This window comes from Belonocnema kinseyi, chromosome 3, assembly GCF_010883055.1.
Source record: "Belonocnema kinseyi isolate 2016_QV_RU_SX_M_011 chromosome 3, B_treatae_v1, whole genome shotgun sequence".
NCBI lineage: Eukaryota > Metazoa > Arthropoda > Insecta > Hymenoptera > Cynipidae > Belonocnema > Belonocnema kinseyi.
Genome location: NC_046659.1, coordinates 35534313 through 35550659, shown reverse-complemented (window position 1 = coordinate 35550659; position 16347 = coordinate 35534313). Strand labels below are relative to the sequence as shown.

The 16347-nt window shown below is 31.4% G+C and overlaps 1 protein-coding gene across 1 annotated transcript in view; it reads right to left on the bottom strand.

Moving 5' to 3' along the window:
* Positions 1-248, bottom strand: part of LOC117169773 — a 2691-nt gene extending 2443 nt beyond the window's left edge. Inside the window, exon 1 of the mRNA XM_033356280.1 lies at positions 60-248. Within this exon, the coding sequence (XP_033212171.1) occupies positions 60-248 (189 nt within the window). The remainder of the gene's footprint in view (positions 1-59) is intronic.
* Positions 249-16347: the final 16099 nt, after the last annotated feature.

Here is a 16347-nt window from a genome sequence, read left to right as displayed (position 1 = left end):
CTATGCGCCTCGTTGTCAGTTATTGGCTCTTCTTTGTCTTTATCCTTGCCTAACTCTACCCGCACTACTTTAACGAGCTGTTCTCTCAAGCTGTCTCTCGAGACCGATTCGTTTACTTCGATTCCTCGCTTTTTTAACTGCTCTACGATCCCTGCTTTACGCAGGTGATAAGCTTCGTTTAACGTCAGCTGTGTTGACGTGGTTTGTTGCTCCATAGAATCTTTGTTATCTAACTCGTCGTCATCCATCGACCTATCCCGTTTGAGCACTCACCCTAAACTTTGTATGTTTGTAATTTTAAATTACCGCTCACTCGACACTCTTCGCGGCTATATTCGATTGAACCTTACGCGATACCGTACGTTCTACGTGTCCTCGAAACCCGAACTCGTCATTCGCGATTTCCTTACACGTTGCTCGTAATTAGTCCTGCACACGCTATCAACGCTCGTCACGTGAAGCCTGCCTCGAACCCTGCTGTTCGTCCTCGTCGCCAGTTGTTATGTATGTATTCTACGTGGTGCGGGATTCGAGAGAACAGGGAAATAACAGCGGTAGGTATACGATTATAGGTTCTGTTTATTGTGTTGTACACATGACCACTCGTGGGGTCTGACTGGCATCCAGCGCTACATTATTCGGCTCGAGAACATCTTAGAATGTGATACTCGAAAATCCGTCCAAGACCCATCTTGAGAAATGTTTATCTTCATAAAATAATTTAAACTTTCTAATGGTTATATATTCTTGTGGATTTTTTGTTCTGGTCCTATTTCATCGATTTATAAATAAACTTTCTTTAAAACTATAAACATATTGAGGTATACAAACGTTCTTTAGTGCTTTTTATTTAATCTGTCAAATTTCAAACACGGTATCTCAATCCGTGTGGACACAGTGAACACAAAAAAAATGTTCATAACCGGGGACTAGTGTGGTCATGTAGTGACGAAGAGCACGCCCTTAATTTCAGTAAATAGTAAAAAATGTATCGAGGATCAAAATACTACATAATTTAGAATTCTGAATAATTTTTCAGAGTTTTATGTTTATCGATTCGGGTTATATCATTTATTTTATTTTTTTCGTCTCGCAAATCTAGCGTCAAATACCAAGATTTGAAAACTCTTTAAATTTGAATAAATCTTAAAGCAGTTTGAAACTATTATTAGGGAGATCCTGCATGATTACATATACAGTAAGGACGTTTAATATGTAGTCATAGAGAATATAATGATATGAAGTCTAGAATACAATGCAACCCGTCTTACATTTGTGTAATGCATAAAAGTGCTATATAGGCGATTGTAATTCGTCTTCTAAATCTCCCGCGCTCGAGATCTTGGGCTGATTGGTCAAAGGCTTTGAGACTTAGAAGACGTGTGCACAATATACGCATAACCTAATTCTGAAAAAAGGTTATGTTCCCCAGCATTCACCGCGCATTTCAAATAAATAATTAGTTACGAATAAAAACAAAAATTGAACACAACTTAAAAATAGTTCATAAATACATTCGGGACGTGCATTAAGTACTTTCTTAAAAATTGGAGTTGGCTTTCACTAATATAACGGTACGTGAGTGATATTTGACGTTCGGCAAGTGTCAAAATCGTTTTGTACTTCGAACTTAATTAATTAAATAAAGTGAATATCTCCAAGTTGACCGTAATTAATTGGTGATAAAATCTTTTGTTTCACTTATTGAATTTAATATGGGAGTCAAACGCTTTTGACTAACTGCAACGAAAATTGTAATCCGTATGATTATAAAAATTACAAGGATGATTGTGAGATTCAAATGATGAGAGTTAAGAAGCGGCGAATTATTCTTATAGGCTGGGTGTCCAGCGACCTTGAAAATTTCGTCTCCGCTACTATAGAATGTTAAAGTATACATTTTTGTGATATTTGACTCAGAAATTATAAAAATTATTAGCTGAAATCTTCAATATTAACTCAGATTCAGAATTAGAATGAGGCGTGGCCATATAACGGAGTTTTCAAGAGTTTCACCACTCGGTTTTCAGTATACACCATATTACCAGAGATGAGGTGGGAGATTGCTCATGTAATGCAATAAGAGACTCCGTCAAAATCCGACTGCTAAACGCGCCCTCTTGGTCTGTGGATCAACTTCCCGGAGTTACTTCGCAGTTTTCTGCCTTTGACAGCCGTTACGCATAGGTAATTGCTGAAGTTAGAGAATTTTTAAAATGAGTTACCATCAGAGTTACAATTATTGGATTTACCATGAACATAAATGGTGTACTAAATATTTATTTATCAATCGAATATTAAATATTTATTATACCATTATTCTAATGATTCTCAATTATTAGAATAATTGTATAATGATAACTAATTATTTATTTTTAAAATTAAAATTCAAAATATTATATTCTTACATAGGTATTTAAATGCTATAAATCATAAATTATTACTTATAATTTTAACAAACAGTCGGCAATAGTTTATGTTCACCTCATTTTTTAATGACTGATAAGTTCTCTTTATTTTAATTATGAAAGACCTAAAAAAATTTCTATTTAAAAAGTTGATTGCTCTCAAAATTCAAATTCTGTGTGAAATCGAGCAGAGAATAAAAAAAGTTTGTCCATTTTTTAAGTAGATATTGCTAAATATTGCTATTTTTCCACATTATCGTAGCAGCTTACGAGCATAAATCTATTTCAAAAAATCCTATTAGAATGTATAAATGTTTAAATGTGTAACAAATGTGTGAAAAAATGTTAGTATTGGCATTATTAATTTTTAGTCGTACGATTTAAATGAATGGTGGCTCTTCTTCCTTGAAATTAGAATCACGTAGTTTTTAAAATATAACTAATTTAAACACACAAAATACTGCCTTAAGGTGTACAATTATTCAAATAAAATAGAAGAAAAGAGTAATATAAGTTCTCAATATTTCAATGTAACATACATTATATATGTATTTTAGCTACAAACTGTATATTACTTAATACAATCTATAACTGATAAACATATGTTATAATAGTTATTTAATTTTAGTGTTGTAGAGCAAAATTTAAGCTATTATAATTAATAATATACTCTACCAGTCAAAGATTAGGTTCGCCTTTTTTTTAATAATTAATTAGGTTCCATTAATTTTAATAATGCCAGTACTAACATTTTTTTACACATTTGTTAAACATTTAAACTCTTGCGCATTCTAATAGGATTTTTTAAAATAGATTGATGCTCGTAAGCTGCTACGATAATGTGGAAAAACAGCAATATTTAGCAATATCTACTTAAAAATGGACAAATTGGTTTTATACTCTGCTCGATTTCGTACAGAATTTTGAATTTTGAGAGCATTCAACTTTTTAAATAGAAATCTTCTTAGGTCTTTCATAATTAAAATAAAGAGAACTTATCAGTCATTAAAAAATGAGGTGAACATAAACTTTTGCCGACTGTTTATTAAAATTATAAGTAATAATTTATGATTTATAGCATTTAAATACCTGTGTAACAATATAATATTTTGCATTTTAATTTTTAAAATAAATAATTAGTTTTCATTATACAATTATTCTAATAATTGAGAATCATTAGAATAATGGTATAATAAATATTTATTATTCGATTGATAAGTAAATACTCAGTGCACCATTTATGTTCATGGTAAATCCAATAATTGTAACTCTGATGGTAACTCATTTTAAAAATTCTCTAACTTCAGCAATTACCTATGCGTAACGTCTGTCAAAGTCAGAAAACTGCGAAGTGACTCCGGGAAGTTGACCCATAGACCAAGAGGGCGCGTTTAGCAGTCGGATTTTGACGGAGTCTCTTATTGCATTACATGAGCAATCTCCCACCTCATCTCTGGTAATATGGTGTATACTGAAAACCGAGTCGTGAAACTCTTGAAACCTCCGTTATATGGCCACGCCTCATTCTAATTCTGAAGCTGAGTTAATATTGAAGATTTCAGCTAATAATTTTTATAATTTCTAAGTCAAATATCACAAAAAATGTATACTTTAACATTCTATAGTAGCGGAGACGAAATTTTCAAGGTCGCTGGACACCCAGCCTATAAGAATAATTCGTCGCTTCTTAACTCTCATCATTTGAATCTCAGATTCATTCTTGCAATTTTTATAATCACACGGATTACAATTTTCGTTGCAGTTAGTCAAAAGCGTTTGACTCCCATATTTAATTCAATAAGTAAAACAACAGATTTTATTACCAATTAATTACGGACAACCTGGAGACATTCACTTTATTTAATTAATTAAGTTCGAAGTACAAAACGATTTTGCCACATGTCGAACGTCAAATATCACTCACGTACCGTTAAATTAGTGAAACCCAACTCCAATTTTTAAGGAAGTACTTAATGCACGTTCCGAATGTATTTGTGAACAATTTTAATGTTGTGTTCAATTTTTGTTTTAAATTCGTAACTAATTATTTATTTGAAATGCGCGGTGAATGCTGGGGAACAGAACCTTTTTTCAGAAGTAGGTTATACGTATATTGTGCACACGTCTTCTGAGTCTCAAAGCCTTTGACCAATCAGCGCAAGATCTCGAGCGCGGGAGATTTGGAAGACGAATTACAATCGCCTATATAGCACTTGTATGCATTACACAAATGTAAGACGAGTTGCATTGTATTCTAGACTTCATATCATTATATTCTCTATGACTACATATTAAACGTCCTTACTGTATATGTAATTATGCAGGATCTCCCTAATAATAGTTTCAAACTGCTTTAAGATTTATTCAAAATAAAAGAGTTTTCAAATCTTGGTATTTGACGCTAGATGTGCGAGACGAAAAAAATAAAATAAATGATATAACCCGAATCGATAAACATAAAACTCTGAAAAATTATACAGGATTCTAAATTATGCAGTATTTTTATCCTCGATACGTTTTTTATTATTTACTGAAATTAAGGGCATGCTCTTCGTGACTACGTGACCACACTAGTCCCGGGTTATGAACATTTTTTTAGGTGTTCACTGTGTCCACACGGATTGAGAATCCGTGTTTAAAATTTGACAGATTAAATAAAAAGCACTAAAGAACGTTTGTATACCTCAATATGTTTAATAGTTTTAAAGAAAGTTTATTTATGAATCGATGAAATAGGATATTACCATTCGACTTATAGCACTTTTCAGATAATTGTTGGTTTGATGCATTTCGGATTTTTTGGTTCGCGTATATGGAGCACTGACACCAATTATAGACTAAATCGTCTAAACGTCGATTTAGCCCAGATTACGTGACTAAGTTCGTTCATGAAATTCTTGTGTAGAATGATTTTCATTTTTTTTGTCTTAAAAATAAAAGATAAATTTCAAATTTACTCTTCGGAGTTTTCCAACCAACTTCCACAATTCTTGACATCTTATTTTTGACGTTGAATCGACCAGCTGATAACTATTGTTGACAGTGAACCAACCGGCGGGACTTAGCGTCGGACTCACCTAGCTTTTGCCCAAGGGCGACATTTTATTATTATTTTGGTATAGCTTAGAATTGTTTCACACCAGAACAAAAAATCGACAAGAATATATAACCATTGGAAAATTTAAATTATTTTATGAAGATAAACATTTCTCAAGATGGGACTTCGACGGATTTTCGAGTATCACATTCTAAGAAGTTCCTCGATTTTATAAAATCGAGGCATCTACTTTATCGCCGTTAAAAGCTTTTTTTTCTATTTCTATAGTATTTCACTAGAAAACTTTCTTCGTAATTATAAACATTTTTATATATACAAACGTTCCTTAGTCCTTTCAGTATAACTTCGTAAATCCTGAACACGATATCTCAATCCGTGTCGACGCACTGGGGCCCAAAAAAATAAAAATCATTTCATTCTCTACACAAAAATTGGTGTCATGAAGAGCATCCCCTTAAAAGTTGAAAACAGATTATTTGAGGTATTTTTCGAAATTGACACATGCGCACTGATGCAAGTGGCGACGTAGTGGGGATAGAATTGTTAGTACAGTCGAACCTCGATAACTCGAACGACCAAGGGGAGCAAAAAACTTCAAGTTATTGAAGAATTATGTATATCTTGGCGAAAATATGTTTTTCTGGAACATACACTAGGGACCCTGTAGTAAGGGACGCGCCAATCGAGCAGCTCACTGCGGATTGGTCGAGCGAAAAGAGAAGGACACTTCCGTTCCAAATCAAGGTACTATACGAAAATTACTACAGCTGCGGGCTTCGGTATGCGAATAGTGCTATCTGACATCTTGAAGTGGTTAGGGACCCTGTAGTGGGGTATGCGCCAAACAGGCAGCTGAGTGCGGATTGGTCGAGCAAGAAGAGAGCGATACTTTCGTTCCAACAGCAGATACTATACAATTATTGAAATTTGATATAGCTTCACGCTTCGGTACCTTCGATATGCTTGGTGTTAGTCGTGTTTGTTGCCGCTTAAATACATCGCGCCTTCTACCGCTGGCTCCAACTCCACCCTCCACATAGCCTTTAGTGCGTCCCTCACTACAGGGTCCTTAACATACACTAAGTACACTAATTGCAAAATTAGAAAAAAGTAAAATGTAGGCAAAAGATCAAAAATATTAGAATTTCTAACTAATAAACGAGTACATTTTTGATATTAAGATTATTCCTCATAAGAAAAAGTTGTTGGCTCTGAAAAGGGTCGATTATAAAAAAATTAGTAATGAGGATCGAAAGTTACTTCTCCACGAATTATGACTAATTCAGACTCAATACGTAGACTATTTCTTGAAAAAATCCGTCAGTTTTGTTTGTTTTGGTTTTTATATTGAGATCTTACCTATATAATTTTCAATCACATTGAGGGCATGTGATACAGCGAAATACCTATATTACCGACCTCATTTTATCCATTAAATGGATTTTTTTTGAATCTAAGAACTTTTTTGTTATATAAAATACTAGACTAAAACTTTAGAAAAAGTACCAGAAGACCATAAAGTACGTTTCTGTACCTAATATAGGTAGGAATTTCACTAAAAATTGTTTGCAACGACAGGAAAACTGAGACGATTTTTTGGCAGATTTTCTTTCTCACCTTGAAATTTTTTGAATCTAAGAACTTTTTGTAGAATGCAAATCTCAGCCTGAAACTTCGGAAAAGACAAGAGCCACGAGTAAATTACGTTTATGTACTCCATTTAGCAACAAATTTGTAAAAAAATGTGCACTAAACATGAATCTGCACTTGTGAAACAGGGCCCAGCTGTCAGTTTATCGGCAGCAGTCGGTATTCCCGATGGGCACGAAAACGCGAAGTCTGGCGGCCACTAGGCGAAGCTCTATAAGGTGGCTCATCGTACCAAATATATCTTTGATCGTACACCTGTAATGCGGTTATGCGGGGTCCACGCGGTCCGCTCATAAACGCCAAGTAAAAAAATGTTCCCTCAGTACTTCATTATGATTAGGGAGTGGCTATTCATTGCGACAATGAAAGCAAAGGAAAAGTAATCTCATTTCACCCAGTATAAAGTAGGTGTGTTGAACATGCGGCAGACACCTACATTACCAACCTCAATTTTTAATTCGCGATCTGCTGTCTTGTCTATATCAAGAATTCTCAACCAAAAAGTTCAATATTCTACTGAAAAAGATTAATTTAATACCAAAAGAGACGAATTTTTAATATAATTCAAGAGTTCTGCACTCAAAAGTTGAAGATTCAAGTAACAAAAATGAATTTTTGAACAAAAAGTTTCATTCAAGAGTTCTGAACTCAAAATTTGAATTGTCAACTAAAAAGGATGAATTTCTAAAGAAAAAGGTTAATTTACTGCGAAAAATACAAATTATTAATAACATTTAAGAGTTCTGAACTCAGAATTAACATTTCCAACCAAACAGATAAATTCTTAAACAAAAATATTCATTTGTTACCAAAAAGACAAATACTTAATCAACTTCAAGGAAACTATACTAAAAATTTAAAGTTTTAACTAAAAAGGATAAATTTTTTAACAGAAAGATTATTTTACTGCAAAAAGGAGGAATTTTGAACAAATTCAGGAATTCTCTACCAAAAAAGTTGAATTTTGAAATAAAAACCTACATTTTGAAACAAAAATATTAATTTAGTACCAAAGAAGAAAACTTTTTATTGAATTTCAAGAGTTCTGAACCTAAAAGTTAAATTTTAACCATACAGATTAATTTTTAATGAAAAAGATTAATTTGCTACCAAAAAAGACATAATTTTAGTGAAATTGAATAGGTTTGAACTAAAAAGTTGAAGTTTCAACTAAAAAAATTAAATCTCAAAGCTTCGGAAAACTTCGGTGGTCTTTATTTATATCTTCATCCACATTTGAAAGAAACTGGTGATTCACGTAATTCTTAATTTCATGCATGCGTCGATTTTGAGGTTATATTTATTCAGGTCTATATAATATGGATATTATTACTATCATATTAGATAGATGCCACACACACACACACAGATATATATTAATGTTGATATTATAATTATAAAATATTATAATAACATTAATGACTGATTGACTAACTTGGAATAGAAATAGTTAAACGTTCAACTAAAATAATTTGTTTTGTGCAAAAAATAAATGAATTTTGAATAAAATACATCAATTAAAATTAAATTTTTTTAAATTTTGGTTCCAGAAAATAGTTAAATTTTTCAACAAAAGGTTACATTTTCATCAAGAAAGCTGAATTGTATACTAAAATAGGCAGTTTTGATAAAATACATAAATAAATAAAATGTTAAAAAATCAATTAAAAAAGATAACTTTTCAACGAAACATAGAGTAGTTAATACATAATAGAATAGTCAATATCAAATCAAAAAGAATTTTCAACAAAATATTTAAATTTTCAACAAACACATTTTTCGAAATGAATTGATGAATCATCAACCAAAAAAAAACTAAATTTTTAACAAAATAGTTCGACTTTCGATCAGAAAAGATGGGAAAAATCGTTAACATTCTTCGAAATCGCTTTAAATTATTAAAATTAATAAGGCATTCCTTGGAATTTTTAGAACATCCTAAAATATTTCGAATCCTTTAAAATCTCATACTAAATTATTGAAACCAATTGAAAATTCCGTGTAATCTATTGAAATATCCTAAGATATATCCAATCCTTTAAAATGACATATTAAATTACTGTAACAAATTAAAAAAATCTTTGGAATCATTCAAAATTCTCTCAAATTTTTCAAATCCTTCAAAATATTTTGAAATACCTAGAACTTTTTTTAAAAATATTTCTAAAGTTTTCATACAAAAGTTTTCGATCAATTAGCTCATATTTCTACTAAAGAAATTGATTTTCAATTAAAATGATGAATATTCAACCAAAACAAATTGATTTTAAACAAACTAATTTTAAACAAAAAGGTTTAACTTTTAACCGATGAATTGTATCCAACCTAATAGATGAATTAAAAAAAGGTTCATATTTAAGCATAATACTGGAATTTTTAACCGAAAAGAAGAATTTTAAAGAAAACAAATTTTATCCAAATTATTAAATTGCTGACAAGAAAAGACCAATTTTCAACTAAAAATGTACATTCAAAATTTAGGTAGAATTAATTAATTTTCAACTATAAAGATTAATTTTCTATCAAAAAGGCAAATTTTTCACAAAGTGAATAAATTTTCAAACAACTAGTTTAATTTCTTAATAAATAAAAAAATATTAAAAAATGCAATAAAGATTATGATTTAATGTGGTTAGAAGTAAATTCCACTGAAGTCGCTACCTTCATTCGATAGAATAGAATAGAATGTAAAGCAAAAATGTCGTTGAATAGAATTGTGTGAATTTAGAAAAATTCAGATGAATTAAACAAATTCAAGTTAAATTAATAAGAATTTTTGGACAATTCAAAATCACTTCAAATTTAATGAAATGAGATATTTCCTGCAATCGTGGAAAATTTATTTAAACATTTTGAGAGCTTAATCCCTTATAATTATTTAAACCAATTCAAAATTGCTTGGACGTTTTTTAACTTTCGTAGAACTGTACACAATCTGTGAAATCCCTTGAAACTTCTTAAAAATGCCTTGGAATTTTTAAAAATAGCCTAAAATATTTCAAAACCTTTGAATCCCCATTAAGTTACTACAATCAATTAAAAATACCTTGGAATATTTTTAAATACTTTGAAATATTTCGAAACCCTTAAATTCTTTTGAAATTCCTTTCAATTTATTAAAGCTCTTTAAAAGAACTCGGAATTTTAAAAATAACTTTTAAAATTCTTTGGAATCATTTTCAAATATTGAAATTCAGTAAAAATACCTTTAAATTTTTTAACTTTCATAAAATTATACACACCCTTCCAAATCTTTGAAAATCCTGGAAATTTTTTAAAGTTCTTCATATTTGGTTGAAAACATCAATTTTTAACAAAACCGAACTAAATTAATTTCAATATATTCCAGGCAAACTTATGGCTCATTTGCGTTGCGGAATTTATTTTATTCCAAGGACTAAAGTACTCAAATGGGATCAACGACACGAGGATCAGGATCATTCAGAGGGATCTTTACGTTTCGGCACGCACAGAATCCGAAAATCATAAAATTTTGCCGGTGTCTCTCTGCCTGTAAGTCTGTCTGTTTTTTAATGGGTTAAGAAATATTAATGCAAATTTTTACTAGATATAAAATATATGTTTTTCGAAACTATTATCATCAAATTTCTTAATTAGACAAAAGTTCCAATTTATGGTTGTAATTCCTCAGAAGTTTAAACAACAGTTTTCGACTTAATTTATAGTATTTACGATGTTTAAGAAAATTAAGTTACACTGTATGTATTAAACGTGCGAATACGAGAACCTACCTGCGCCATTTCCCTTTCGGGGAAGGCGTAACTCATTCGGAGGGGAAAGGAATATTGTGAGAAAGGGTTATAAAATTTGTAGAGTGATCCAGAATTCAAATTTTATTTATTTAAATAACACGTTCGTTCCGCAACACTGCTCCGACCCAGGTTGCTGATCAATCTCTCTAGCAATCACCCCAAGTGAAGATCCTCACAAAGTCGTTATGCAAGGTTCCCCACTTGGGTCCATTAGTATCCCAGGTGTTTTGTTTCAGGCGTCATTCGCTCGACTGACACTCTTATTAATAATTATTTACCGCCATAATTTTCTGTCCTGGCATAATTCTCGAGCTTCTTTTTCAATTTTGAATAGATATATTGTGTTTACAATATGTACGCCTTTTCACTAGTGCCACCTAGACCCCCTTACTACGCCTAAGTAAAAAACTATTTAACACCTAAGTAGTTTTCGGGCTAGAAAAGTATTTTGAAAACTGAAGACTTTCTTAGTCAGTATGAAATCTGCATCATGCCTATAAAAAATTATTTCAATCATACTTTGCATAAAATACGATTAAATCATTACTTTTTAAATATTAACCCATAATTCTGTTTTATAGGGTGCCCAAAAACCCATAATTAAAGAATGGGGTTTTGCGAGTTTTTGTCTCTAATTATAATTTTTGTGCCGGTTTTTAAAAATCAAATTGTTTCTAATACATAAAGCTTAACTTTTTGTTTATAATTAGATGTTTGAATAACTCTTTTGACAATTTATTATTGTTTTTTGAAAGGTCTCAGAATAGTGTTAGAATTTCGCGGCTTATTCTGATTTTTTCAACTTTTCAGTTAGAGTGAGGCAATAATAATGTTAATTTGACATAAATAATGGTTCAAATCATTGCAATTTTGTTGTAAACTTTTTAATTAAAGTCAGGTAATAATTGATGAAAGTGCACGGACATAATTGTTTTAACAATTTATTATTTGTTATAGCTATTTTCTCTTAGTATAATGCTTATAAGCACCATGTAGTAAATGTGAAGAATGTTTCAAATGTCTTTTTTACTTCATAAAAATATATTTACAAAAAAGAAAAAAATGCTTTAAAAAATGTTTCTCTCTGACGTTTATTTAAATTTTTTATTACTAAAATCCCAAATCAAAGTTACAAATTTCAGGAAAAAATAGATAAAGTAAGCTTTTTCTGAAATTTGTATTTTTTTGTTCACTGCTTACTTAGTAGTGTAATAATTAATGCTAGTGATAAACATCATGTTTTAAACTATTATTTATAACTATCTGCTTTTAAATAATTTCTAGAAACTCGCGGTTTTTCTATAAGTTTAAATAATTATAAGCAAAAATAAATTGTTTAAACAGCTAGGTTTGTTAGCTTGCATTAATTATTAGGTCACTAAGTAAAAAGTGGCTAAAAAGTTTAAAAATTATTTTAAAGACGACAACTGTGTAGCATTAGTATAGGAGAACATAGTTATAAACAATAATAATTTGTCTAGATAATTATGTGTGCTAAATTTCAATTATTATTAACTAACTCTAAGTGGAAAGTTGACATTATGGTAATTATTACCTCACTCTTATTGAAAATATGTCAGAAAAAACTGCGACTCTCTAGCATTATTATAAGATGATATTATGAAAAATAAGAAATGGTTTGAAAAATTATTTCTGTCAAGTTTAATTGATTATTTCTTAGCTGTAACTGAAAAGTTACAAAATTCGGAAAAGACGAGACTTTGTAACTCTATTATAAGAGAAAATTGCTAATAACAATAACAAATGGTTTGAACAATTTATTTTAACATTTGCTTATTAGTAGAAATTAGTATCTTATATATTAGAAATCATATATAAATACGAGTATATTGGAAAAAAAAATAAAAAATAAGAATTACTGACAAAAACTCGAGAAACACTACTTTTCACTTATAGTGACTTTGCGAGACGCTACAAAATAGGCTTATGGGGACGAAATTAAAAAAATAATTTTTGATTTTTATTTCATGGCTAATTGCAATGAGAAATGACAATACTACTCGATATACCTAACATTGACTATTCTTCCAAAATTTACAAAAGCTTCTTTTTGTGAAATACACTATTTAACTTTTTATGGCTTCCGAAACATGTAAATAATACTTTCTTTGATTAAAAAAAAAAATTCATGAATTTTTTTGTAAATTCCAACAAATTTGGAAGCGATATGCATGAATATTCAAAAAAAAATTTATCAGTGCATGATGGTACGACCTTACGTGACACCCTTCATTTGATAAATTCCATATTTCTGATTATCCATGAAATTTGAAATCCAGAAAATATCCTAGAAAATTTCGGCTTGTAGGGAAGCGTAAATGTCTAGCAAATACATTATTTATGAGGTTGTAAATAAATAATGGCTCGGCATACCAGAATATATTATGAGAGTGAAAATTTTCATCTTTTTATCTCCTCAATTATCCAATAAAAAGATTGCCACAATTTTCCGTCCTAAACGCATGAGTACTGTGTGCCCTCCTATTATTTGTTGCATATATTAAATAATTAATTATTTACAATATTCACACAGTTGAATATTATTTATTTACTTATATAAATATATTTATAATTGAAAAAATGCATAGACGAGACAGCAAAACATTAAAATTTTGTATTCTGATGCAAATAAATTTGAATATACCGCCAAATTATCTAAAATGGAGTTGAGATTGTAGGTCATGTTCCCTTTGAATGGAATTGTGCATGAGAAAAGTTCTAAATCCAAAAGTCGAACTCTAGCTCCACCTGTCGCCTGAATTAAAAAAAAATACAGTTACCGACACAGCAGGTGTTACCGATAAAGAAGAACATATTTACCATCAATTACTATTTTTATAAAAAAAATTCTTTCCCAACTCCACTCAAGGATATACACCTTCCTTTTGCGTTAATTAATACAGTCCACAACATTTTTGCGCTTTTTTTTAACTTTTATTTTTACATATGGGAAAAAATTTCGATCTTGGGACTGGCTTGATTGGTTGATTTGAGTGTCACATGCCCTTAAGTGCAGAAAAAATCTCAAGTGTAGTTCCGGGTTATTCTAGAATATATTTCCGTAATATTTCCAGACTATCCGTGGTCTGGGAAAGATTAGTGGGTGTTGATTTCACATTGCCATCACTAGCTGCCTCTTCTTCACTTAACGCGTTAGACTCTTCTTGAAACGATGTAATATTTAGAATTTCAATATCAGTCGGATAAGATGTGGTAATAACATCAGAGTCCACGTTGACAAATTCTTGGAATTCAATCGCAATCATCACCCAAAAAAGTTTCTAAAGTCAACACCACTCTGGTGGACTTTCTTCCACAACTGTTTCTTCCACCACCTGTTCTCCAATGTCTGTGAAGAAGAAAGAATAAAGTAAATGGTTAAATTCTAGAATAAAAGAGAATCACATGTGTACATTATCACCAATGAATAAAATAAAAAAAAAGTTCAATTTAACACTTGTGAAACCTGTTTTGCGGAAACAGTTAGCAATTGATGACTGTGTGACTGCTCCCCAAACCTTCTGCAGTTTTTTAATAGCATCCGTAATATTTACGTCGTTCATCTCTTTTACAGATTCCAAGTTTCGAAAATTTCTTCGCATTACACATTACGCAGGACATTTGTTGACAAAGAGTAGCACTTGACTGTCACACGTTCTTTACTCTTCTTTCCTCAATGACAAGTATTCCCTTTGAATGTCAAGGTTCTGTCTGGTAAGCATATAAAGAAAAGACCAAATTCATTCGCGTTAAAAGTTTCTTCCGGGTCATATTCTTCTAGTAGATTCGGCAGTATAGTCGTTCTGTAGTCTGCAAAGTCAAGTTTAGACACAACTGCATTCTCACCTGATATTATTTTCTCTACAATGCCGCTCCTGTATTTGAATTTTTCCAGCCAACCAGTGCTAGCTTGAAATTTCAGTCCAAGATCCTTCATTAACTCCGCAGGTTTTTCTTAGATTAATGGTCCTGACACTGGTAAATTATAATCACTCACTCACTTCATCCACTTCATCATACCTCGCTTAGGTTCAGGGAAGCTTAAATCTTTAAACCTTTAACGCTGTGGCAAACAAGGTGCGTCTTTCACCGCCATCAAGAACTTGTCCTGATACTTTAAAATCTTCGATAGAGTACTCGCGGGGATACCGAATTCACTTGCGATCCATTTTTCACGTTTTATTCCTTCTTTAAATTCCTTAATAATTTTTATTTTATCGCCGATAGTTAAAGACTTCAGAGATCGTTTCTTCTTCATTGTGAGACTCGATTTGCCAATGTTATAGAATAAACTGATACAAGTTGTGTTTATATCCGATCTTATATCTATCCCGTCAGTTAGACGACTCCACCTTATCGAGGTTCGAGTATAGGGCAGGATCTATATGGACGGCGCTGTCGGCGAAAATGCTAGCACACCCCACTGCGCCTCTCTATGCGCGCAAGTATCCATCCCCTCTTAAAAATTGTCGTGCGTAAAATGAGCGAAAGAGGCGCTGTCGCCGAATGGATTTTCAGTCGATGATAGAGTTTTCTGAAAATATTCATGATGACTGAAGCAATTAGAACTATGTGTTAGCCGACAAGGGAAGCTTTCATTTGGAAAAATGTCAACTATTAAGCCTTTATATTTGAAATGAAATATTTGCAGAATTGCACAATTGACCAATTTGTGACACTATTATATTTTTAATTTTAGGCCCTTCAAATTGCGAAGTTGAATTTTGTTTGTTATTTTATTTTGACGCATACTATTTAAAATTGTTAAATTGCGAACAGTTTGTTTTATATGATTATAAATTTTGAAACATTATGTACCTTTCAATGGCTGCAGTGCAGAAGTAGATAACCAACATTTTTCCGAAACTGGGCTTTTTGCATACAAAGTTCTCAAACAAACTAATACATATTTTGTTAAAAGGATTTATTCGAAATCTTATTTTTAACACAGTGAAATAAGACTGTTGGTGGTGTAAGCCAAATAGCTGACTGAACTTGTATCCCACCTTCTTCGTTTTTTTAAATTTTCTAGCCTCTTACCTTTTTTTGAAACCTTTTTCTGACCGTATTTGTCTTTCTTAAGTTTGTTTAATACAATATAATAATAAAACGCATCTTCTCCCCAAGAAAAATCTCTTGAATCAATCAAATTATAACCATTTGTTAAAATTACACAGACACACAAAAAAAGTCAAAGTCCACGGAGGCGACCTGTGGGGTTCGATGGTCTTTGGGTCGCTGATTCCGAATAGTTTGTCGGTTTTTTCAGATCAGATCGCTTTCAAGGTCATTTGAAGGTCAAATGAAGAAAATATTGCTGAAAAAATCTGAAAAATTCAGACATAGGTTTTTTAGCACGCTAAATCCGAATCCCGTGTCGGTTGACCTTTATTAGTTCAAGATCAAGGTCATTTGAAGGTCAAACCAACAAAATAAC